The sequence below is a fragment of the Babylonia areolata genome, chromosome 7 (assembly GCF_041734735.1).
Source record: "Babylonia areolata isolate BAREFJ2019XMU chromosome 7, ASM4173473v1, whole genome shotgun sequence".
In the NCBI taxonomy this organism is placed as follows: domain Eukaryota; kingdom Metazoa; phylum Mollusca; class Gastropoda; order Neogastropoda; family Buccinidae; genus Babylonia; species Babylonia areolata.
This window is the reverse complement of record NC_134882.1, coordinates 1,191,172-1,214,478: the sequence shown is the minus strand read 5'-3', so window position 1 is coordinate 1,214,478 and position 23,307 is coordinate 1,191,172. Positions and strand designations below refer to the sequence as shown.

At 48.6% G+C, this 23,307-nt stretch overlaps 1 protein-coding gene across 1 annotated transcript in view; it reads left to right on the top strand.

The window, feature by feature from the left end:
* Positions 1-2,340: 2,340 nt before the first annotated feature.
* Positions 2,341-23,307, top strand: part of LOC143284223 (protocadherin gamma-A4-like) — a 127,175-nt gene continuing 106,208 nt past the window's right edge. Inside the window, exon 1 of the mRNA XM_076590889.1 lies at positions 2,341-6,138. Within this exon, the coding sequence (XP_076447004.1) occupies positions 3,298-6,138 (2,841 nt within the window). The 5' untranslated portion in view covers positions 2,341-3,297. The remainder of the gene's footprint in view (positions 6,139-23,307) is intronic.

The window sequence follows — 23,307 nt, the reverse complement described above, 5'->3', positions numbered from 1 at the left end:
GGGCGCGGGAGGGGGGCATTACAGTTGTTGTATACTGACACTGTTTAATCAGACATGGGCTTCACAATGTCATGGGTATTGTCAAAAACAAACATTAACACAAAACAAACATGTCCCAAAGACTATTCTACACATGTCGACAGAAGTCTCTCAGTATACGTTCGTATCTTCATTCTTGCACGTACAAAATAGACCAAAGTAGGCCGATACTTATCCTAAGTATTGTACTCGTTACTGTTCAGTAGGGAGCCATCAGGCACAATAAAAAGAAAATTAATGATTAAGCTGTGTGAACTATCAGCGTAATGTTTTCAAACTGAAATCGAAAGGTTGGTTGTTTGTTGTTTTTTTTGTTGTTTTTTTTTACTAGCTTCAGCAATGTATTTAGCCAAGGATCTAATTACTTCGTCATTTTCAGCTGTCACCACCTCAACCTAGTTTTGCCTTCTGATAACATGCGCATTAAACTAGGCTGCATCTCTGTCTAATGCGTTCGTACGCTTCACATTGAAACCAAAAAAGTGGTGTTCGTCTTCGGCAGAATTTGTTTTACAAACTGGGCAGGTATTGGTTTACTTGTAAAGAAGGGGAGAGGGCGTGTGTGAGGTTGTGAATGTATGTGAAGGAAAGAGAGAGAAAGAGAGAGAGAGAGAGGTGGAGGGTATGGTGGAGTGGGGTGGGGTGTATGTGTTGGATAGGGATGAGGATGGGTGCAGGGAACATGTCAGAGCAAAGGTTTCTGCGCTTCCCGTGCTGATGTTTGTTCATTTATTTACTTATTTATTGTTTGTTTGTTTGTTGGTTGGTTTACTTTTTATTCATTTTTGTTTATTCCTTCATTCATTCCGTTATTATTTTTTCGGTTTATTTTTCATTTATTTATTCTGTGTATGTGTTTATCTGTTGTTCTTTCCCTTTATTTGTTTGCTTGATTATCTATTTATTCTGTTATATGTCCTCTTCGTTCGTGTTAATCTTCTTATTTATGTCATCGTGTTTCTGCAAAGGTTTCTCAGCTTACCGTTGTCGATGGAATCTGTTTTTTGTTTTTACCATTTGTTTCGTTTGTGTATTTATCTGTCAAATTGTTCGGTTTATGTCTTTATTTTCCTTCTTTTATTTGATCCTTCTTTTTGTCTTATTTCCCCCTGTTCGCTTCTTTCTCTCTTCATTTCTTTCTCCAAACTTCTGAACTTTTTTGCCCTTTTGTTTTCGGGTCCGTTATGTCTGTCCGTCCGTCTGTCTGTTTATCTGTGTGCCAATCGACCACTCGTAATGCAATCAGTTGATAGACCTGTCTCTTCCTGTGGGTTGTGTTTGTCTCTTTATACACTCGGTTACTTGGCAAATCGTATGTATAATATTGAATTCGCGAGAAATTGTGTGTGTGTGTGTGTGTGTGTACGCGCGCGCGCATGTCTGTGTGTGTGACAAAAGAATGTTACTTTTTTTTTCTTTTGTGTCATTTATTTTCCTTCCATCGGTTCACTGTTTTTTGTTTGTTTATTTACTGCCTTCTGTCTTCTTTTCGACTTTATTTCTGTCTTTTCTCCATTTTCAGTTTCTTTCTCTTTTGTTTTTCCTCTTTATTTTTCTTCTTGCATTCCTTTGTTTCTTCTTCTTCTTCTTCTTCTTCTTCTTCTATCCCCATCTCCCTCTCTCTCTCTTCTTTACCCTATCCTCTTTGTCTCTGTGATGGTTGTAAAAACACCGATAAAAACATTTCAATGAAAAAAAAACAACAACTAAAATAACATTATTGACACGTGCTGTTGTTTCAGGTTTTTTTCGACACGCAAAATAGACAACCAGCCAGCCGACCAACCTATCAACCATCGTGAGACAAGAGACAACCAGCCAACCGACCAGCCCATCAACCATCGTGAGACAAGAGACAACCAGCCAACCAACCAGCCCATCAACCATCGTGAGACAAGAGACAACCAGCCAACCAACCAGCCCATCAACCATCGCGAGACAGACAACCAACCAGCCAGCCCATCAACCATCGCGAGACAGACAACCAACCAACCAGCCCATCAACCATCGCGAGACAGACAACCAACCAACCAGCCCATCAACCATCGTGAGACAGACAACCAGCCAACCAACCAGCCCATCAACCATCGTGAGACAGACAACCAACCAACCAGCCCATCAACCATCGTGAGACAGACAACCAACCAACCAGCCCATCAACCATCGTGAGACAGACAACCAGCCAACCAACCAGCCCATCAACCATCGCGAGACAGACAACCAACCAACCAGCCCATCAACCATCGTGAGACAAGAGACAACCAGCCAACCACCCATCAACCATCGTGAGACAGACAACCAGCCAACCAACCAGCCCATCAACCATCGTGAGACAGACAACCAGCCAACCAACCAGCCCATCAACCATCGCGAGACAGACAACCAACCAACCAGCCCATCAACCATCGTGAGACAGACAACCAGCCAACCAACCAGCCCATCAACCATCGCGAGACAGACAACCAAGCAGCCAGCCGACCAAAGCAGGCAGACCGACCAGCCACACACACCAACACTGGAAGCCAGCAAGGACAGGGACTGTCGCGCGAGCGCTGTGGAACTGTTGCGACGCCCGTTCCTCTCTCGTTTTTCGCTTTCCACTGCAGCGACAGCCTCTTTCCCCACTACCCGGCAGTCTTTCCTTCCCTTCCAGGCGTCACCCGCGCTCCACACACACACACACACACTCTCTCTCTCTCTCTCTATCACACACACACACTCACACACATTCAGCCCACCGAAAGCCGGAGTATCGGGCGGGCCAGCGTCATCAAGGCTTACAAGGAGTAGTAGTAGCAAGCAGCAGCAGCAGCTCTGGGTTTCTTTCTCCACACACACACGCGCACACTAAAAGTTGAGATGTCAATGCCAGCAGCTCCGTTTGTCGGTGGAAGGGACTTAGTTCGCGCGGCTCTTCCCGCCCCTCGTTGACAGGCAGACACCAGAAAGAACGAAAACGTCGGGCTCAATGGGGGGACAAGAGTTGAAAACAGAGTGATTTTTTTTTTTTTTAAATTTTCGATTACATTTCGTGTCTTTGAGGTTTTTGTTTGTTTGTTATTGTTTTTATTTATTTATTTTTTTTATGACTCCATTTCGAGGCATTTTACGCGAGTGTGGGAACATAAATCGTTTGGAAAGAACCTGATTGTTGTCCTCAAAGACAGTATAAAGCCAAATCTTACCGCACTTTCATTATTTTTTTTCTTTTCTGTTTTATTTTTCTGACCCGTGACGCAACAGTCGTTTCTTTTCGACATGAAGGGAAGAACTTTCTCCGCCTTAGTCCTTGAGCCCTTGCTGCTGGTGCTGGTGGCGGTGGTGGGGGTGAGCGAGGTGAAGGGTCAAGTGAGTCACGTGACGTTGGGTCCCTTCACGGAGCAGCAGCGGGCCGGGGTGATGGTGGGCAACGTGGCCAGCGCCAGTCGGATCGCGGACGAGGTGTCCCAGCAGGAGTTCCAGAGCCTGCGCTACGAGTTCCTGGACCCCTCCAACCTGCAGACCGCCTCACTCTTCACGCTCAACGGCCAGACCGGGGGCGTCTTCACCAGCGCCATGATCGACCGCGAGGCCGTGTGCGAGTACCAGGAGGAGTGTCTCATTAAGTTTGACGTCACGGTCAGCTCTGACGTCACCGCCTACCTGCGAGTCATCAGCGTGGCCGTCAACGTGACGGACGTCAACGACAACGTGCCGACGTTCCCGCGCGAGGAGATCACCCTGAACATCCCCGAAGGCAACAACGTAGGCATGACCTACCCGCTGCCTGAGGCGGTGGACAAGGACACCAAGAGGAACTCGGTGGTGGGCTATAACCTGATCACTACCACCAGCGCTTTCGACCTGAACGTGGAGAAGACCCTGGAAGACATCTTCAAGATCTCGCTGTACGTCAACGAGTTCCTGGACCGCGAGGAGCGGGACCGCTACCTGGTGCGCGTGACGGCCACTGACGGCGGCTTGCAGCCCCTGACGGGCACGCTGACCGTCAACATCAACGTCACCGACATCAACGACAACGCCCCCGTCTTCAGCAAGCAGACGTACACGCTGAGCGTCGTGGAGAACGCCCCCAACGGCACCATCATCGGGCGGGTGGTGGCCACGGACATGGACACGGGCCTCAACGCCAGGATCACCTACTCCTTCAGCTCCTCCTCGGCCAGGAGCAAGCTGCAGGAGCTGTTCTCCATCCACCCCGACACGGGCGAGATCCAGATCATCAAGCCGCTGCAGTTCGCCTCGGGCAACACGTTCGACGCCGTGATCGAGGCCCGGGACAACGGGTTCCCCAGGCAAGAGACGCAGGCCCAGCTAGAGATGATCATCGTGGACACGGGCAACAACCCGCCCCGCATTCAGTTCCTGCCGCAGAACGCGCTGTACGACAACACTGTGCTGATCCAGGAGAACACCAAGACGCCCAAGCTGGTGGGCAAGATGAAGGTGGAGGACAATGACCCCGGGGTCAGCGGCACCGTCAACTGTCAGTCGTCGCACAACAGCTTCCGGATCCAGAAGCTGGAGCAAGGTCGGGGCATCTTCCTCGTGCTGCTGCAGAAGCAGCTGGACCGCGAGAAGGAGGAGAAGGTCAACATCACCATATCTTGTTCCGATGCCGGCGCCCCGCCCATGACGGCCGTGACGGCCTTCAGCGTCATCGTCAGCGACAGCAACGACAACGCCCCGGTCTTCTCGCAGCACGTGTACGTGGCCAACCTGACGGAGAACGCCAAGAAGGACGTGGAGGTGATCCGCGTGTCGGCCCACGACTACGACAAGGGCATCAACAGTCAGTTCTACTACTACCTCCACCCCAGAGAGAACGAGATGTTCAAGCTCAACTCCAAGACGGGCGTGCTGACGTCCAACATGGTTTTCGACAGGGAGGTCAACTCGGAGGTGTCGGTCATCATCAAGGCCATCGACGAGGGCGACCAGGCGATGACCGGGACGACGACGGTGGTGGTGCAGATCCTGGACCAGAACGACAACGCGCCTACGATGAAGACGAAGGTGTTAAATGTGACGGAGGGCGGCGCCCCGGGGAGGTACGTGGGGCAGCTGTCGGCCCATGACCGCGACCTGGGGGTCAACGCGGAGGTGGTGTTCATCATGAAGGCCACCAGCCCCCTCCCGCCCTTCACCGTGTACCCCGACGGAGAGATCCGCACCTCCAGCGACGTGAAGATTGACCGGGAGCTGGAGAAGTATTACGAGCTGGAGATCGACATGCACGATAAGGGCAGTCCCAGGATGTCGTCGTCGGCGATGGTGAGGGTGCGAGTGGTGGACGTGAACGACAACAGCCCGGAGGTGCTGTTCCCCAACGCCAAGAACAACACGGTCACCATCATGTGGAACCACGTGCCCAAGATCCCCTTCGCCCACATCGACGCCACCGACCCTGACGACGGCGACAACGCCAAGCTGTCCTTCTTCATCGCGGGCGGCAACAAGAAGAACCTGTTCGAGGTGTCGCCCGACCACGGCTCCGTGTCGCTGCGCCGCTTCATCGAGGACACTGACCCCACCTTCCACCGCCTAAAGATCGCCGTGCTGGACAACGGCAGGCCGCAGCAGCAGGAGACCCAGGCCCTGCTCAACATCCGCGTGGACCTCACCAATGCCACCTTCGCGCGCCACGAGGGGCTGGCCGAGCTGGAGCGCAACATACTCATCGCCGGCATCGTGGGCGGCGCCACCATCGTCATCTCCATCGTCATCCTGGTGGTCATCTTCCAGGTGCGGACCACGGGCCGCCACCCGCGTCGCGCCAAGGACTCCGGGGAGTGGAAGCGCGACAAGACGGGCATCCAGGAGGAGTGTGGCAAGACGGAGATGGAGAAAGTGGCCTGGAAGATGTCGCACGTGGACTACAAGCCGGCCCCGCGAGACCCCGAGGACGCCGAGGACGAGCCCGACCTGTGCGGGCCCTCGGACCAGATGACCATGGGCAAGGTGGTGGCTCTGCCTTGGAGTAACCACGAGAAGGGAGCGGGAGGGGGAGGCGGCAGCCACCACTCTGACGGGGACCCCCACATGTCCCAGGCTGCCTTGGATCAGTACCGGAAGCAGGATTTCTACACCTTCTGCAAGGTGAGTGAAGGGTTGTTGTGGTGTGGTTTGGGGTGGTGTGTGTGTGTGTGTGTGTGTGTGTGTGTATCTGTGTGTGTCTTTGTGTGTGCATGCGCGCGCGTGTGTGTGAGAGTATTTCTGTGAGTGTCTGTGAGCGTATACGTCTGTGTGTCTGTTTGTGTATGTGTTCGTGCGCGCATACGTGCGTATGTGAATGAGTATTAATTTTGTGTTCGTCTGTTTTGTTTTTCTGACGTATCTCCACACTTGCATATGTGTGTGTTTGTGTGTGTGAGTGTTTGTATGTGTGTATGGATATGTGTGTGTTTATGCGTGCGCGCGCGCGCGTGTGTGTATGTGTGTGTGTGTGTGCGTACGTGCGTGTTTCAATGTGTGCATGCAATCGTACGTGGCTCTAAGTCAGTCTGTCTCTGTCCCTTTGTCTGTCTCTGTTTTTCTCTCTCTCCCTTCCCCTCTCTGCCTGTTTCTCTCCCTGCCTCGTCTCTGAAGTGACATTTACAGTACAACGGGGATATTTAATATATAATTAAACCCATTTTGAAGCAAATGAGAAACAAGCGGATAAAGTCAAACGAATTATAAACAGAGAGAAGAAAAAAAGCATTAGACTTTGGAAAGATTCTCTTTAATGTCCAGTTCTAGTTTCTTCGGAGAATTTCAACGCATAATGTGTGTTTATCGCGTTGTTTTCGTTGTTACTGTTGTTATGTTTTGTATCATAATTCTATTCGATTTTCTTTTTTCAACGTTTTAAAGTGTTATGCCGTATTGCATCTTTTTGTATTCTTTACCTGCCTGTATTATTATTCTTCGTGTAGTTTTCAGCTGTCGCCTATTTGTTCAGTTTTTCTTTCTCCCCATTACCTTCCCCTGCTCCCATCCTCTTCCCCCTCTTCCCCCTCCTCCTTCTCCTCCTCTTTTTCCTCCTCTTCCCCATTCCTCCTCTTCTTCCTCCTCTTCCCCCTCCTCCTTCTCCTCCTCTTTTTCCTCCTCTTCCCCATTCCTCCTCTTCTTCCTCCTCTTCCCCATTCCTCCTCTTCTTCCTCCTCCTTCTCCTCCTCTTCTTCCTCCTCTTCCCCCTCCTCCTTCTCCTCTTCTTCCTCCTCTTCCCCATTCCTCCTCTTCTTCCTCCTCTTCCCCATTCATCCTCTTTTTCCTCCTCTTCCCCCTCCTCCTTCTCCTCCTCTTCTTCCTCCTCTTCCCCCTCCTCCTTCTCCTCCTCTTTTTCCTCCTCTTCCCCATTCCTCCTCTTCTTCCTCCTCTTCCCCCTCCTCCTTCTCCTCCTCTTTTTCCTCCTCTTCCCCATTCCTCCTCTTCTTCCTCCTCTTCCCCATTCCTCCTCTTTTTCCTCCTCTTCCCCATTCCTCCTCTTCTTCCTCCTCTTCCCCATTCCTCCTCTTCTTCCTCCTCTTCCCCATTCCTCCTCCTCTTCTTCCTCCTCTTCCCCCTCCTCCTTCTCCTCCTCTTCTTCCTCCTCTTCCCCATTCCTCCTCTTCTTCCTCCTCTTCCCCATTCATCCTCTTTTTCCTCCTCTTCCCCCTCCTCCTTCTCCTCCTCTTCTTCCTCCTCTTCCCCCTCCTTCTCTTCTTCCTCCTCTTCCCCATTCATCCTCTTTTTCCTCCTCTTCCCCTCCTCCTTCTGCTCCTCTTCTTCCTCCTCGTCCTTTTCTTCTGCTGTTTTTGAAATTAATCACATATTCTTAAAAATGCAGACCAAAAGCCGAAGAATTCTTTTTTTTCACAAATGAGAAGAATAAACGAACAGTAAGCACCCTTTGTTGTGACACTGAATGAATCAGAGTCAACGTAATCATAATGTATTTACTTTCGCTGCGTTTCACGTTTCGTAATTTGAGGAAGAAAAACAGAACAACGCAGGACTGAGAGACACGCGGACTGCATACATTTATAATTATTGTTTCGTATATTGCTGCCATTAAACGACAACAACAACAACAACAACAACAAAGATCGTAATGAATAGACAATGGCTACATTTATAATGATCGTGCTGTAGAAGAGAGAGAGAGAGAGAGAGAGAGAGAGAGAAACATGAAATAAAAGTAAACAAAAAACTAGCCACTGAATAAGATTTCGTTTACAGAGTTTTCCCGAAAGGCGGAGGATGGAAAAAGTACAATTTTGTACAAATTTGTGTACCCCGGTACAAAGAACATAAGGTAAGATATTATTTAAAGGGGGGTGTGGGGGGTAGCCTGGTGGGGGCGGGGGAGGGTGTGGGGGGATGGGGGTGAGGGGGGGGGGGGGGGAGAGCGAGGGTGAGTGAGTCGCCTGGCGGAAGCGAAGTGGATGAAGTCTGTGTGAGAGAGTGGATTAAAGGGAGATGATAATCTCCGTCTGCCACGCCGCTGCCATTTCTGCCATCATCCACAGGGTTGCTGGCTCGTCATTGCTGACTTTAAGGAGATCACAGTACTTAATTTCTCTGGTGGCTGGGGGATATCTGATGCAGACGTGTATTCTTTGGACCCGTTTTGGTTTGTTCCTCCACTTGCGCTTGGCTCAAGCGTTGGTTAATTATTTAACTGTGTGCTTTGCAGTGGAACCGTTTCGTTGAAGAGTAGCGGGAGCGGGTTGATTTCAGGGGGTTACGCGCGGGAAGAGGTTGAAGCGAACGGGAGAGCGAACGGGGTGGGGGGTGGGGGAGAGGGAGGAAGGGAAGGGCTCAAAGGGAGAGAGAGAGTGAGCGAAAGAGAGAGAGAGAGAGAGAGAGAGAGAGAGAGTAGTGGTAGTAGCAGGGAGGGGACATCGTAATTTCACGTATCGGCATCCCAGTGAAGTACTTGTAGGGTGACTCGATTTGACGCTCTCTTTGTCTCTGTGCATGTCTGTCTGTCTTTGTATCTCTCTCTGTCTCTCTCTCTGTATCTGTATGTACTCTGTCTCTGTGGTTTGCTGTTTGTCTCTCTGCCACTCTCCCCACCCCTCACTCTTCCTCCCGTCCTCTCTCTCTCTCTTCCACTCTCCCTTCTCTTTCAGTCTCCGTCATTTGTAGGAATACATGTTCAGAATTGAAAAGACGGGTAGAGCTAGAAAACAAAAAGTCTGAACTTTTTGGATGTGGTTTTCCTGGAGCAACCAGTGGATACTTTCTCTCGGGCAGTGTGTCTGGGTCTGCCTGTCTGTCTGTTCTGTCCCTGTGTCTGCCTAACTGTCTGTCTGTCTGTCTGTCTCAGTCTCCTTACCTGTGATCTTTCCTTTTAGTTTTTAAAAAAAAATTATTATCCACATTTCCTGTGTTTTAGCGACACACACACACACACACACACACACACACACACACACACACACACACACACCTCTCTCTCTCTCTGTATATATATATATATATATATATATATATATATATAGAGAGAGAGAGAGAGAGAGAGAGAGAGAGAGATGGATGGATACGCACACACAAACTAGAAATAACTAGACAGATATGTAGATAAGTAGACAGATATATATATATATATATATATATATATATATATATATATATATATATATAGATAGATAGATAGACAGACAGCCGACAGAAAGAAATAGCGCATCATCCATAATGTAGGCACATTGTCTCATGTGCAGTTCCCAAGGACAATGGTAAAAATAACGTCAAGAGAAAAGTTGTGTTAAAATAAAAAGAAGGAAAAAAACAACAAAAAACGGTGTGGGGGTAGCAATAAATTGCAGAGCTGTCAAAAGGGTTGGTAAGACAGGATAGAGAAAAGTCGTTTCCACCCTTGGTAATGGTAATGTTTTCTTTTCTCCATGGAGATCGAGGAAGCACAAGAGAGACAAAGACACAGACACAGAATAAGAAGTGAAAAATGGACAGACGGAGACAAGCAATTTTTTCTTGTCAAAATTGAGACGCACTCTGTGTGTGTGTGTGTGTGTGTGTGTGTGTGTGTAAACATATTATATGGATGTTCGCGCACGTTTCTCATGACGTTCTCCAAAAAAGTCAACATCCTCCCTCCACCCATCACACCTTCCCCAACACTTACTCCCAACGACCTCCACCCAACCGTGACCCCCCCCCCCCCACCCCCCCACGAACCCTGACCTCCCCAACCGACTGTACAACAACAGAGTGAGAGACTGAAGCCGCCAGACATCCATAGCCCGAGCAAACAGACCAGACAACAAGTACAGCAAGTAGGAAACCCACTCCGTCCCGACCCCCACATACTAAACAAGGCCCTGACCAGCTTTCCCGCTGTCTCTCCCCCAACAACAAAGACGAGTAGTAGAAGTATAGTACCACAGTAGTCCATCTCTCCCATTATCTCCGCTCGGAAAGACTCGCGACGGCTCACACACAAGACACCCGTCGCAGCAAAAACAGTCCGCATTCCCCACCCACCCCGACTCCACCCCTATCCTTCCAGCCTAGACTGTTGTTGTCAGTCCCTAATTTCAGCGGCCACTGTTTGAGGAAAGAGGAGGAGGAGGGTAAGAAGAAGGAGGAGGAAGAAGAAGTGCAGAAAGCAAAGAACGTCTCAGTTCTTTCAAGTGACAGTGATTGGTGAGAAGGGGATAGGCGAGTCAAAGGTCGACTCATCTGGGGGACTCAGACGGAGCGACAAGGCCCAGACAATCCTGAAGCCATTCACCGGAGGAAGGGAGGGGGGGATTTGGGGGTTGAGAGGGGGGACTATCAGAATGTCCGTTGTTGTTAATGAAACGGTACTCCAGCCTCGACATCTCAACTGAGTTCAGGACCTGGCCAGATCAGTCCTGTATCCTTCATTCCCAGAACCTATTGGCTGAATGTACGTCGGATGTTTCCACGAGTGTTACTAGGGAGTGTGGAGTGGTGGTGGTGGGGTGGGGGAGGGGGGGTGAAGATGGATGGCACAGCGAATGGGGGTGGAGGATGTTTCCATCCGACTATCAAGGAAGATTCTGTCGTGTAGCTTGTTGTGTAGTCCGTCGCTAGGTATCTCGGCCATCGTATCAAACGCCTCCTTTGGAGTTAAAGTTCTATCCATATGTCTTTGTCTCTGTGTGGCTATATTTGTCTCTCCCTCTATCTCTTTGCGCCACCCCCACCCGCCCCCCTGCCCCCGCTCCCCCTTCTCTCTCTCTCTCTCTCTCTCTCTCCCCCTCCCTCTCTCTCTGTCTGTCTGTCTCTTTAAATGTAACTTTTCGTAATTCTGCGCCTCAAGAAGAAGCACATTTCGTTTGGGAATGTCCGTCTCTGGGACTTCGGGACTTGCGAAAAGAACTGATTGTACAACCGTACTCGGTACTCGATCTTTTCCCCACAAGAATTATGTTTTACTTGCACCCGCTCGCCTCTCATGAACTTCGCCAGTATGTCGACCCGACACACAAACCAGTCTCCTGACCAGTAAACCCATTCTTTGTGTGATCATCGCGTCCTGTGACTGCTTGTTGGTTTTGCTTGTTGGGCACCACAAAGAACCAGCCTGATCTTTACACTGCTGTTCATCACGCCAACCTCGACGTGGAAATGTTGCAACACAGAAGCAAGATCAGTCTCAGAAATAACGAACGAACTTTTAGCCAAACATATCGCATAATAAATCTGATTCCTCTGTTCAGGTGCGACCGTGAATCTAGGTATTTGCTTCCTTAAGAGCTGATGAGGGACTTCAGTCAACACAGAAGGCATGATCTTCAGTCTCGAAATGAAAAGAAAAGGAAAAAATCCGATAACGAAACGAAACGATTTTTTTTAGACAAAGGACAAATCCCCTTACCTTTGTACAATCACGTAACGATGTAATAATGGAATTATAACAGTTATTGTAAGCAATATTCCAAACATACAGGTAAAATGTTTCAACAGCAACAACGGCACAAACGACATCAGAAAGAAAAGGCGACAGCGTCCTCAGTAAGGACTAGTTTCAAGACACGGAAGTAGCGACGTGAGAAAACCAACACTGCAGCCTACAGGTAGAAGCTATTTCTGACATCTCTGATGTACCGTTCACATTCTCTCTCTCTCTCTGTCTCTGTCTCTCTATCTCTCTCTGTGCCTCTGTCTCTCTCTCTGTCTTTCTCTGTCTCTCTGTCTCTCTCGTTTCATTTTCTATTTCGAATTTCACACAAAGAAAGATGTTTTGAAGGATCACAATTGTCTTGTTTCTCTCTCTCTCTCTCTCCCTCTCTCTCTCTCTCCCTCCCTCTCTTTGTGTGCGAGTGGGTGCGTGGGCGGGTATGTGTGCGTGTGTGTGTGCGCGCGCCCACGCAGGGTGTGTAATGTGTGTGTTTGGGGGTGGGGGGGGGAAGGGTGAAGAAAATGATGAAAGTTTTGAAGATGTTCTGTTACTGCATTCAATGTGAGCATAAAATGTTTGTACAGCTTCGTGGTGAAGCCATTTTGGGGCGAACATTAGAACCGTTGTAGAAAATCATAAATATATATACTCCAGTTTTTCTTACCCATCTCTGCAAACGATCTGTAGTCAGCGAGAAGAGAAGGACCTACAAGGGTAGTACCCTAATTGAGTGAATGAATAAACAATCAACAAACAAACAAACAGGCTGAAACGAATAAAAAAAAAAAGAATAGAATTAATTGAAATAGAATGAAGAATGAAACAGAACGTTAAGTTGGCCGTTCTCTCAAACCCTCTCGTGTTCGGCCAGGAACACTGCGATTTCTGCTGCTGCCACTCCTCACCGACCCCCCCCCCCCCACACACACACACACACACTCCCCCCACAACCTCCCCCCCACCCCCGCCCCTCGCCACACACACACACTTTTTTTTTATTATCTTTTTTTGTTGTTGTTTTTGTTTTAAGTGCGGTTTGAAAAGTGCCTGACCAAACAGCCACGTGGCATGCATTATGGATCGGGTGCTTAACGCTTGAGGACAGCGCACAACGCTTTTACCTGCCCACGGAAGCACGTGCCAAGCGGAGCTTTGTGACATCACACTTCCTCTCTCTCTCTCTCTCTCTCTCTCCTCTTCCGTTTCCGGTTTCTGTCCTTCCCCGTCCGCCCCACCCACCCCTCCCTACCCCCTCCAGTTAAACATGTCCTTTCTGGCCGCAGATGGAGCGATAAGACAGCGAGTGCGATTTTTGTTCCCTTTTTGTTGTTGTTGTTATTGTTGTTTTTGGAAGGGGTGGGGAGGGGGGGTGGGGGGGGGAGGTGTGTGTGTGTGTGTGGGGGGGGGGGGGGGGGGGGGGCTGCGTTGTGTGATTGGCTTTCTGTCTGTCTCATTATTATTGAATTTTTACCTGATTTCGCTTCGTTGTCGGTTCTAATATGGTTGGATTTTTCAGGCGTATCAGTCGCTGTACAGGGAGAGAGATATTTGATTACGTGTGAGCTGTGTGTGTTCAGTGAGGATAGCTTTGCTTCACGATGATGTAGGGTTATTAACGTCAACACAAACCAACATGCACACACACACACACACACACACATGTATGTGTGTGTGTGTGTGTGTATATATATATATATCGCAACATTAATTAATGAACACATAGCAAAAAAAACAAACAACAAAAAAACAAAACAGGATCCTATTTCTAAACCCACCCAAAACTCACGAACAGAGATACACTGAGACATCTGAAGCAGAGTCATCTGCAGCAGTTCTCCCCAGCAATCGTTTCAATTTCAGAGGTTTGTTTTGTTTGTTGTTTTTTAGGGCTCCAATCTAGGAATGAAATAATATTATGATTTCTTGCGCAAGCTCCTCATCGGAAGCCATCGTAGGCGCCTTTTAATTCAATTATTTAAGTTAATAATTTGATTTATTGCGTGCAAAACGAAACGTAACGAGGCGAGGTATAATGAAAGTGCGTAAATTGAGAAATTCTCTCGCTCTTCTGTCTGTTTGTTTGTCTGTCTGTCTGTATGTGTGTTTGTATGTCTTCCTGACTGTCTGTCTCTCTTTTTGTGTTTTTCTTGCTTGCCTGTCTCCATCCTGCAACTTCTGTGTTATATATATATATATATATATATATATATATATATATGTGTGTGTGTGTGTGTGTGTGTGTGTGTGTGTGTGTGTGTGTGTGTGCTTGCTTGCTTTGGGCTTGCACAGCTTTGGCTCTCTTCTCTATCCATCCACAACCCCCTCCCACCCTCAGCCACACAGACACACACTAATAAATCCCCGGCCTTTTCCATTCCCCCATCCACCCCGCCTCCCCCCCACTCCCCTCACCCCCTCCACGCGCCCCCATCCCCTATCCCCCTCCACACGAGTGAGCTGATGGAGGTGTGTTTTATCAGTACACACAGTCGGGGTGTGGGTCATGTCAAGCCCTTGATGGGCATCTCTTGCCTGCCAGCCAGGGCCGGGTCGTCACGTCAGGAGGACGGGGTCCGCCATGGAGCCAAGGCAGGCGAGGGGAGAGGGCGGGGAGGACCCTTCAGTCCCTCCCTGACTGTCCACTTGTCTTCGGCCTCTCCACTCACCACTCACCTTGACCTCCCACAGTCTCTCCCAGCCGCACGTGCCCTGACAGGGTGCACGCATACGCACGCACGCACGTACGCACGCGATCGCGCACGCCTGCATCCACACATAATTTATACAGACACTTGCGCGTTCACGCACCCACATTCGAACAAACAACACACACACGCACGCACGCACTCACACACACACACACACACACACACACACACACACACACATAAGGGTGGTGGTGGTGTGCAAGGAGTCCGCACACACACACAGACACACCCCACTTGAGCAGGAGCGGTCGGCGTGAGGCCGGCGGGGGGAGCGAGGTGGAGGGACATTGTTCGATCCCCCGCTCACTCCCTTGATCCCACCACTTTGACAGGGGACGTAATTGCCTCCAAATTGCTGCCACCAGCTGAAGTGCTGTCCCCCTCCCCTCTTCGCTTGCCCACCGTGCTCCGCAAACCGTCGGTCTTTCCTCTCGGAGAATGTTTTGTGGCTTTTCTTCTTCTTCCTCTTCTTCTTCTTCTGCTCCTTCTTCTTCTTTTCTGTCTTCTTCCGTCGCTTCGCAAACCGAATAGTAATTTGGCGAGGAGTTCGATTCGATTTGGTCCGGAAAGCCAGGCAGACACTCCCAGATGAGTTGAGTTTCTGTGTCCAGAGGTGTGTGACGGGAATGAAGAGGCTCTTTACCTCCCCTGGCCGGTTTAACCTTTCCTGTGTAAGGGCTCCGGGTGGAAATCGTCCCCCCACTATGCCTCCTTGAAGAGAAGAAGAAGAAGAAGAAAAAATGATTTGCCGGGGAGACAGGGATGAAATTACACGCCTTGCTTGCCTATTGAGGCTGACTGCGGGGTGTCTGTGTTTGTTGGAATGTTAGCTTGGTGAAAGCTGCGTTGTTGGATGTAATGGCGGTTTGTGGGGTTGATAAGCCACTTTGTGGCTTAGAGGTGGGGGACTGGGGAGGAATGATAAGCTGGGTAAGTGTGGTGTGTGTGTGTGTGTGTGTGTGTTTTGGGGGTGATAAAACCGGTTTATGGTATATGGTGGGATAAGCCAATGATATGTTTGAGTGACTGACTTGGTGTTATGATCGGAATTCGTGTCTAAGCTTTGCGTGTTACATTCCGCGCGTGCCTGTGTCCCTCTTCTCGTCTCCGACACCTCCACCTCCTTCACCCCCTCCTCGAACCCCTCCTCCTCTTCCTTCTTCTTCTTCTACTATCTGTCTGTGTATGTTTCTGTCTTTCATTAAAAAAAATCCCCCAACGAAACAGAGAAGCAAATAAACAAAATTGATGGACAGAGAGACAAAACGAAATGGCAGTATTAGGGTCGTGAGATAAGCATGGACACATTGTACACTGCTCCCCACCTCCGCCTCCTCCCCCCTCACGCAGCAGTGGAAACAGGTTCACAATAGGGGTGGGCAGTGGGGTTTCTAGCATACACAGAACTCGGAAATCAGGGAGTTGAGTTTCAGAACTCACCAGTTCGCCCACACATAGATGACACGTGACTCAGAACCGTTGCAATTTCATATCGTAATGATGACAGTGATGATTGTTCAGCGTGATTGACTGCAGTGACGGGCATGGGGGTGAGGGGGGAGGAGGTATTGACACGATGCCAGAATCGCTTCATTTACTTTAAAAGCCTCCCATCATTTTGATCAGAAACCAGCAGCAAGGGCGGAAATGGTTATTTGTCGTTGTTGTTATTGTTGTTACTGTCCCTTGTGGTTATAGCTCACGTTGCTGTTATTATTGTGTTGGTGGTGTCAATATTAGTTGTTGTTTTGTAGCGTCTGTCTGTCTGGAACTGTTTTACACATCTGATTTCCTCCAGTCCTTCCCTTACCCCCCCCCCCTCCCCGCTCCCCCACTCCACACCCCCTTTTTTTTTCTTTCGTTCGATTGTATATCAAGCATTTAGAAACTTCCTCAATGTTGAGGTTTGTCAGGGGGGAAGTGGGGCCGGGGTGGTGGGAGCGGGGGTTAAATGGTCATTGTGAAAACACAAACACATTTTATATTTTTAATGCTGAACATTGAGGCACTCATGTCTATTCCCCCATCTCTCTGTATCCATCTCCCCCCTCTCTCTCTTCTTCTTCTCTCTCTCTCTCGGTCTGTCTCTGTCCCTCTTCCCCCCTGTCCCCCTCTTTCAGTCTCTCCCCCTCTATCTCTCACCCTCTCTCCCTCCTATCACCTTTCTTTCTCTGTCTCTCTTTGTCTCTGTCTGTGCCCCCCCCCTCCTCTCTCTCTCTCTCTCTCTCTCCCTCTGTCTTAAGCTGCCTTAAGATATATTTCTCACCTTTCTCGTGACATCACCTTCACATTGTCCGACGCTAATGACACCGTTGTCAGCTGTCAGACGATTTGTCTGGAACTGGAAGCCCCTGGTTTAGCCAGTCATCCAGACCCTCATCCCCTCTCTTCCCCTCGCGTCGTTGTGTTCAAATCAGCTGTCTCGTTTGCCCCGAAGATCTGTCTCCCCGAGAGAACTGTCTTCTCTCCTCTCTCTCTCTCTCTCTCTCTCTCTCTCTCTCTCTCTGTGTGTGTGTGTACGCGCGCGCGCTTCTTGTCTCTCTGTATGTCTGTTCCTCATATCTCTTTCTCTCCGCTTCTCTATAAATTTCTTTTCTCTGTGTCTTGGCCTGTCTCTCTCTCTCTCAAACACACACACATGCAAAGATGGACGCGCGCGCGCGTACACACACACACACACACACACACACACACACACACACACACATGCACACGCACACGCAAACCACTTTCCTGCTCATCTCGTCCTAACCCACCCCTCCCTTCACCCCCCATCCACTCACATCCCCTCTTCCACCTCTACGGCACCATCGTCTTCACCATTGTCCCGCCCCCACCTCCTCCTCTTTTCTTAACTCTTCATCTTCATCGTTGTCTTCTTCTTTTCTTCGTCGTCGCGTCCACATTATCTTGATGTGTCATGAAATCCCAGTATAGCTTTTGCTTTCCGTAGCAAGACGGGAAGGTTCGTAAACGAGTAAGAAAAACAAAAGACAACAATATCAGTAATGATACTCCTCCTGCTCCTGTTCCTGCTCCTCTTCCTCATGTAACTATACTACTACTACTACTACTACTACTACTACTTCCACTAATACTAATGTTAATAATAATAACAATGAAAATAATGACAATAATGGTAATGACAATAATATTAATGCGTATATAACAAGCAGGAATACACATTCTGTGTTCAGATGGATAACATGTTTCAGAATGTGCTGCCTATTAATTTTGTTTGATAAACTAATGCACTGCTTCTCTCTGAAGACTTTTGTTGTCGGGGAGGTGGACTGAGGGTTCTTCTGAAGAACTGTTTCGGGGGAGAGGAGGGTCGCTGAGTGATGCCGTCCGTGTTTTGTTTCACAGATTGTTGCTGGTTTTATTTCTGTGTTCTGTTTTGGGTGTTTCGTTTTTGTTTCCTCTTGGCTTTTGTTGTTTGTTTACTTCTGTTGCTCTTGGCGATTTGGATGAGAGAACAGGCTGGGTGGAATAACAGAGAGAGACAAAGTAGAGATAGCGAGAGAGAGAGGGAGAGAGAGAGGGGGGAGGGAGAGAGAGAGAAAGAGAGAGGAGGGAGAGAGAGAGGAGGGAGAGAAAGAGAGGAGGGAGAGAGAGAGAGGGAGAGCAGGGAGAGAGAGAGAGAAAGAGAGGGAGAGAAAGAGAGGAGGGAGAGAGAGAAAGAGAGGAGGGAGAGAGAGAAAGAGAGGAGGGAGAGATAGGAGGGAGAGAGAGAGAGAGGAGGGGGGGGAGAGAGAGAGAGAGAGAGGAGGGAGAGAAAAAGAGGAGGGAGAGAGAGAAAGAGAGGAGGGAGAGAAAGAGAGGAGGGAGAGAGAGAGGAGGGGGAGAGAGGTGAGAGAGAAAGAGAGGAGGGAGAGAGAGAAAGAGAGGAGAGGAGGGAGAGAAAGAGAAGAGAGAGGTGAGAGAGAAAGAGAAGAGGGAGAGAGAGAAAGAGAGGAGGGATGGAGAGAAAGAAAGAGAGGAGAGAGAGAGAGGAGGGAGAGAGAGAAAGAGAGGAGGGAGAGAAAGAGAGGACGGGGAAAGAAAGAGAGAAAGAGGAGGGAGAGAAAGAGAGGTGAGAGAGAAAGAGAGGAGGGAGAGAAAGAGAGGACGGGGAAAGAAAGAGAGAAAGAGGAGGAGGGAGAGAAAGAGAGGACGGGGAAAGAAAGAGAGAAAGAGAGGAGGGAGAGAAAGAGAGGACGGGGAAAGAAAGAGAGAAAGAGGAGGAGGGAGAGAAAGAGAGGACGGGGAAAGAAAGAGAGAAAGAGGAGGGAGAGAAAGAGAGGACGGGGAAAGAAAGAGAGAAAGAGGAGGGAGAGAAAGAGAGGACGGGGAAAGAAAGAGAGAAAGAGAGGAGGGAGAGAAAGAGAGGACGGGGAAAGAAAGAGAGAAAGAGGAGGAGGGAGAGAAAGAGAGGACGGGGAAAGAAAGAGAGAAAGAGAGGAGGGAGGGAGAGAAAAAGAGAGAGAGAGAGAAATAGAGAGGGGGGAGGAGAAAGAGGGGTAACTGTCAGAGAGAGATGATTGAGCCTAATATCCCCACCGAAATGCCAGAGATTAAAAGGAAAGAAGCCTCTTCAAACAGAGCTGAATTGTCTGAAGCGAACGAGCACGAGCAAAAAAGAAAGTGAGCGTGATGTGAAAGAAAGGCAGAGGGAGGGAGAGACAGACAGACAGACAGGCGGGCAGAGGGGTGAGGGAAGAGGGGGCTCGTGTCTCATGGAATGAATGATGGTGACATTTAAAGGAACGTGGAGAGAAAACAAAACCCAAAAAAATCCAGATTGCAGATAGAACATGGCTGTCATTAATTTTGCTCTCAGTCGAGACCCTTTCATGTACGTCTTTCCATTACCTTTATTTATTTAGCAACGTCGGTGTCATTAGTATCGTCCTCATCTGCTGCTTCTTCTGTTCCCGCTCTTCTTCTGTCGCTGCTAACTTCTCGTTCGGTGTGTATGTGTGTGTCTTTGGGGGCAGGGGGGAGGTGTGTGTGTGTGTGTGTGGGGGGGGGGGGGGGGGGGGGGGGGAGGGTTGTGAGGTGTGTGTGTGCGTGTGCGAGCGCGTGTGTGTATGTGTGTGTATTCAGGAACGTTCTCCTTCTCTCGTGTGTGCTTGTGTGCGTGCATGTGTGTTTTGTGTGTGTGTGAATTGGGGAACGTTCTCCAGTGAACAAGTGCATTTTTCAAAAGTCCGGTCATCATTCCATACTTCATTTTCACCCCCCTCGCCCCCTCCTTTCTTTCCCCCTTACCACTGCCTACTGCCTGCTCTTACCTGTGTCATCATGGTATGGTCCTTTCTGCGTGCTGTTGGCGCAGCCATGGGTATTTATGGCTGAACGCGACCTCGGTTTTTTGCACGTACTGCAAGCAAACTGCGCGTGCAGGCACAGTTATAGGACCAAATTTCACACTGTGGGGATGTGCGGGGAAGAAAAAAGTGATCTGATGGATGGAGTGTTTAGGGTTGGTGTTGTGGGGTGGGGTGGGTGGGGACAGGGGGAGTTCCAAACGTGACATGCCCCATGTGATGTGCGTGCAGAAGTCTTTTCTGTGGATTGTAGAATGGAGGGGGGGGGGGGGGGGGGAGACAGAGACAAAGATTGGGGAAGGAAAGAGAGAGGGGGGGTGGTGGTAGAGAGAGAGAATGTGACAATAAGAATGGTAATGAAAAATTATTTATTGACAATAGACGGGAGGGGGGGGGGGATTAATAATATACGAACAAGCGATGCGTCAAATAAGCGAGGAGAGGGAGAGAGAAAGAAAGAGAGAGAGAGAGAGAGAGAGAGCAGTTTACAATTTTGCGAACGCTGTCTGTCAAAAGAAATTTCTGATTTTTCTGTTGCGTTAATCAAAACACGGCAGCTCCGAGCCGAGAAGTCTGAATCAATTCTGACTTTTGTCGTGAGTTCAGTTTTCTTCAAGCCCACTTGAAACGAAACGATTCCACGGCAGACATAATTATTAATATTCTCCACCACCACCCCTACCCCTCTGCCCGTTTCCTTCCCTTTCCACACCCCTTTTTCTCCACCCACCCACCCACTCGATCTAGCCTGGCGTCTGTAGTGGAGGTGACTTTTGGAAGCAGCAAAATCAATGTGTTGCTTCAAGTAGTGTGCATCACACTCAAGGCACAGATGCCAGCTTTGGTCGACCGCGATTTTTCCGCCATGACTTTTGGATCATCTTTATGTTTTAGGTTTTTTAGTTCTTTTTTTTTTGTTGTTGTTGTTTTTCTTCTTCTTCTTTTTTGTTGGGGGAGAGGGTGGGGGGTTATCGTTGATCCCGGCAGGGAGCTCTTTTTGTGTAATTGCTTTTATTCTTTTTTTTTCTTTCTTTCTTTCTTTCTTCTTTTTTTTTTTTTTTTTTTTTTAAAGAAATTTTTGCCATCAGCTCGGGAGAGCTGCAATAGATTTTTCTGGCATCTGACGGCACGTAATATAACTCTTGCTTGCCAGGGAACGTAGGGTGTGGTAACATGGGGATGCTTGACATCTTGTCATACTGGAGCAAGTTTGATGTATTGTTTTATCAACTCTCTCTCTCCCTCCATCCCTCCCTCTCTCTCTCTCGTTCTCGCTCAGTCGCTGTCTTCGCCCTTCTCTCTCTCTACCACCTCCCCTGTTTCTCTCCCTTTTGACTGATTTCTCTCTCCTGTCGCCAGTTGTCTCTTGTCTGCCTGTTTGTGTTTTTTTTTTTAAATTTACATGTTTTTTTATGTCCGAGAAGAAAATAGAAACTTGAAATGACGGTTTGTTATAGGGGGGGGGGGGGGGGGGGGAGAAGAGAGCTGTTGAGATGAAATTTCAGTCAATGTTTATTTCCATCGTTGTTTCGAGAGGCAAAATCGAATTTCCGGATAAAACGCCAGTCGGTAAATTATATTTTCCAAGGCACACGGAATAGCGAGTTGAGTACTTATTTTTAGTGCTGACTGGATTGCAGTTTAAGTGCCATGGTATCCTTTGGAAATGATCCACTCAGACTTAGGGGGTACTGCGCTAAACGAGGCAGACGCAGATACAGCGTCCGTAAAAAGGAACCATGCATGCACGGACACACACACGCGCACACACGCACGCACACACACACACACACACACACAACCGTAATTTCCACTGTTCTGCAGGAGCTCACATGACTGTTTGTGCGTCATCGAACTCTTATTTGAAATTGTAACTTTCCTGTTTTGTTTGTTTGTTTTTCATGAAAGACCTTTTCGAACTGTCTTCACTGTTTAACTTCTTTGAAGAGTCTGGTGTACTAGTCAGTAGGATTATTTCTCCCTGTTTCGAAAGAGCAGCGCTTTGTTGTTTTTTCCCCCATCAACACGCTGCCCTGGTCAAGGCAACCACATTCCCACAGAGATGCTTCCCCCAGACCGCGTGCATGCAAGTTCCTCAGACCCTTCCAGCAACGGTCAGAGAAGGCGGGCAAGATCCGTGGTCACGTGACGTGCACGCGATTGGCGCAGTCCCAGTGCGCCTGCGCGTCAATCGTCGAATCATCAGGGGGGTCGCCCTCCTTTGTCAGAAAAAGGTCACCGTGACCTCATTAGAGGGTTCTGAAGCTCTGAGACGTGTTTAGGACTACAGCACAATGTTCTTTGCCACTCGGTCAGTTGTGCCGTGGCCCAGTGGGTAATGCGCCCGACTAGGAAGCTGGTGTCCCCGGGTTCGATTTTGACTCCCCTCCCCCTTGAACCTTGGGTGTACATCAGCAAAAATGGTGATGTTTAGATCAAACATTCAGTTCAAGGTTTTCTTGATTATATGCGTTTTGAATGCATGAAAGATGAAATTAGAAAACCATCATGCCCTTCTCTATGTGTCTGTCTGTCTGTCTCTCTTTCTCTTTCTCTCTCTCTCTGTCGCTCTTTCTCTCTCGCTATATCTGTCTTAATCTCCCTCACCTGCTATTGTTCATTGCAAGTATGTTTCCTTTCCTGAATGAATCATATATATATACATATATATATATATATATATATATATATATATATATATACATATATACATTTACACACATCCTTTGATCCATCCATCTCCATCACCCATTGTATAAATCATTGTATAACTTAAGTGTTTTTATTATTGCTTTTCCAAATTTCTGTGATACTGACACAGGATAATATAAACTGTTCCAGATACATCTAAAAGCCAACCCGGTCATGCAGTATGATGGTATTCCAGTTATCGTTGGAAATCTCCCCCCCCTCCCCCCGCCCTCCCCTACTCCCTCACTCCTCCAAAAGTAAAGGAGGAAAGGGAAACATAATTTAGCTGCTTGAAAGGGGTGGATGACGGACGAGGCCAACAGACACATCTTCCTGATTTAAAATCACTCCACAAAGTGGCAAACAATTTCACGCAGGCCAGTTACAGACAGGCAAGAACTAAGTTTTTAAAAAAAAAGAAAAAAAAAGAACTTGTCCTTTTTCTCTCTCCAGGTCGTTGAAGTAGTGAAGCGCAAACGAAGTATATATGTCATGATACACGTGCAAGTTGTAAACTTTTTTTCATTTTTCCTGATAACAGTTCATCCAGTTTTGACAGTCCAGGCCGGGTGAAGACGGGGGTGGCGCAAGATGTCGAGGAGAGAGGGAGGGTGGGAGTAATGAGTGGGCAGAACACGAACCGCGTTTTGTAAGTAAATGAAGCGAGTCTGTGCTCAGAAAACTATACGTCAACGACAGG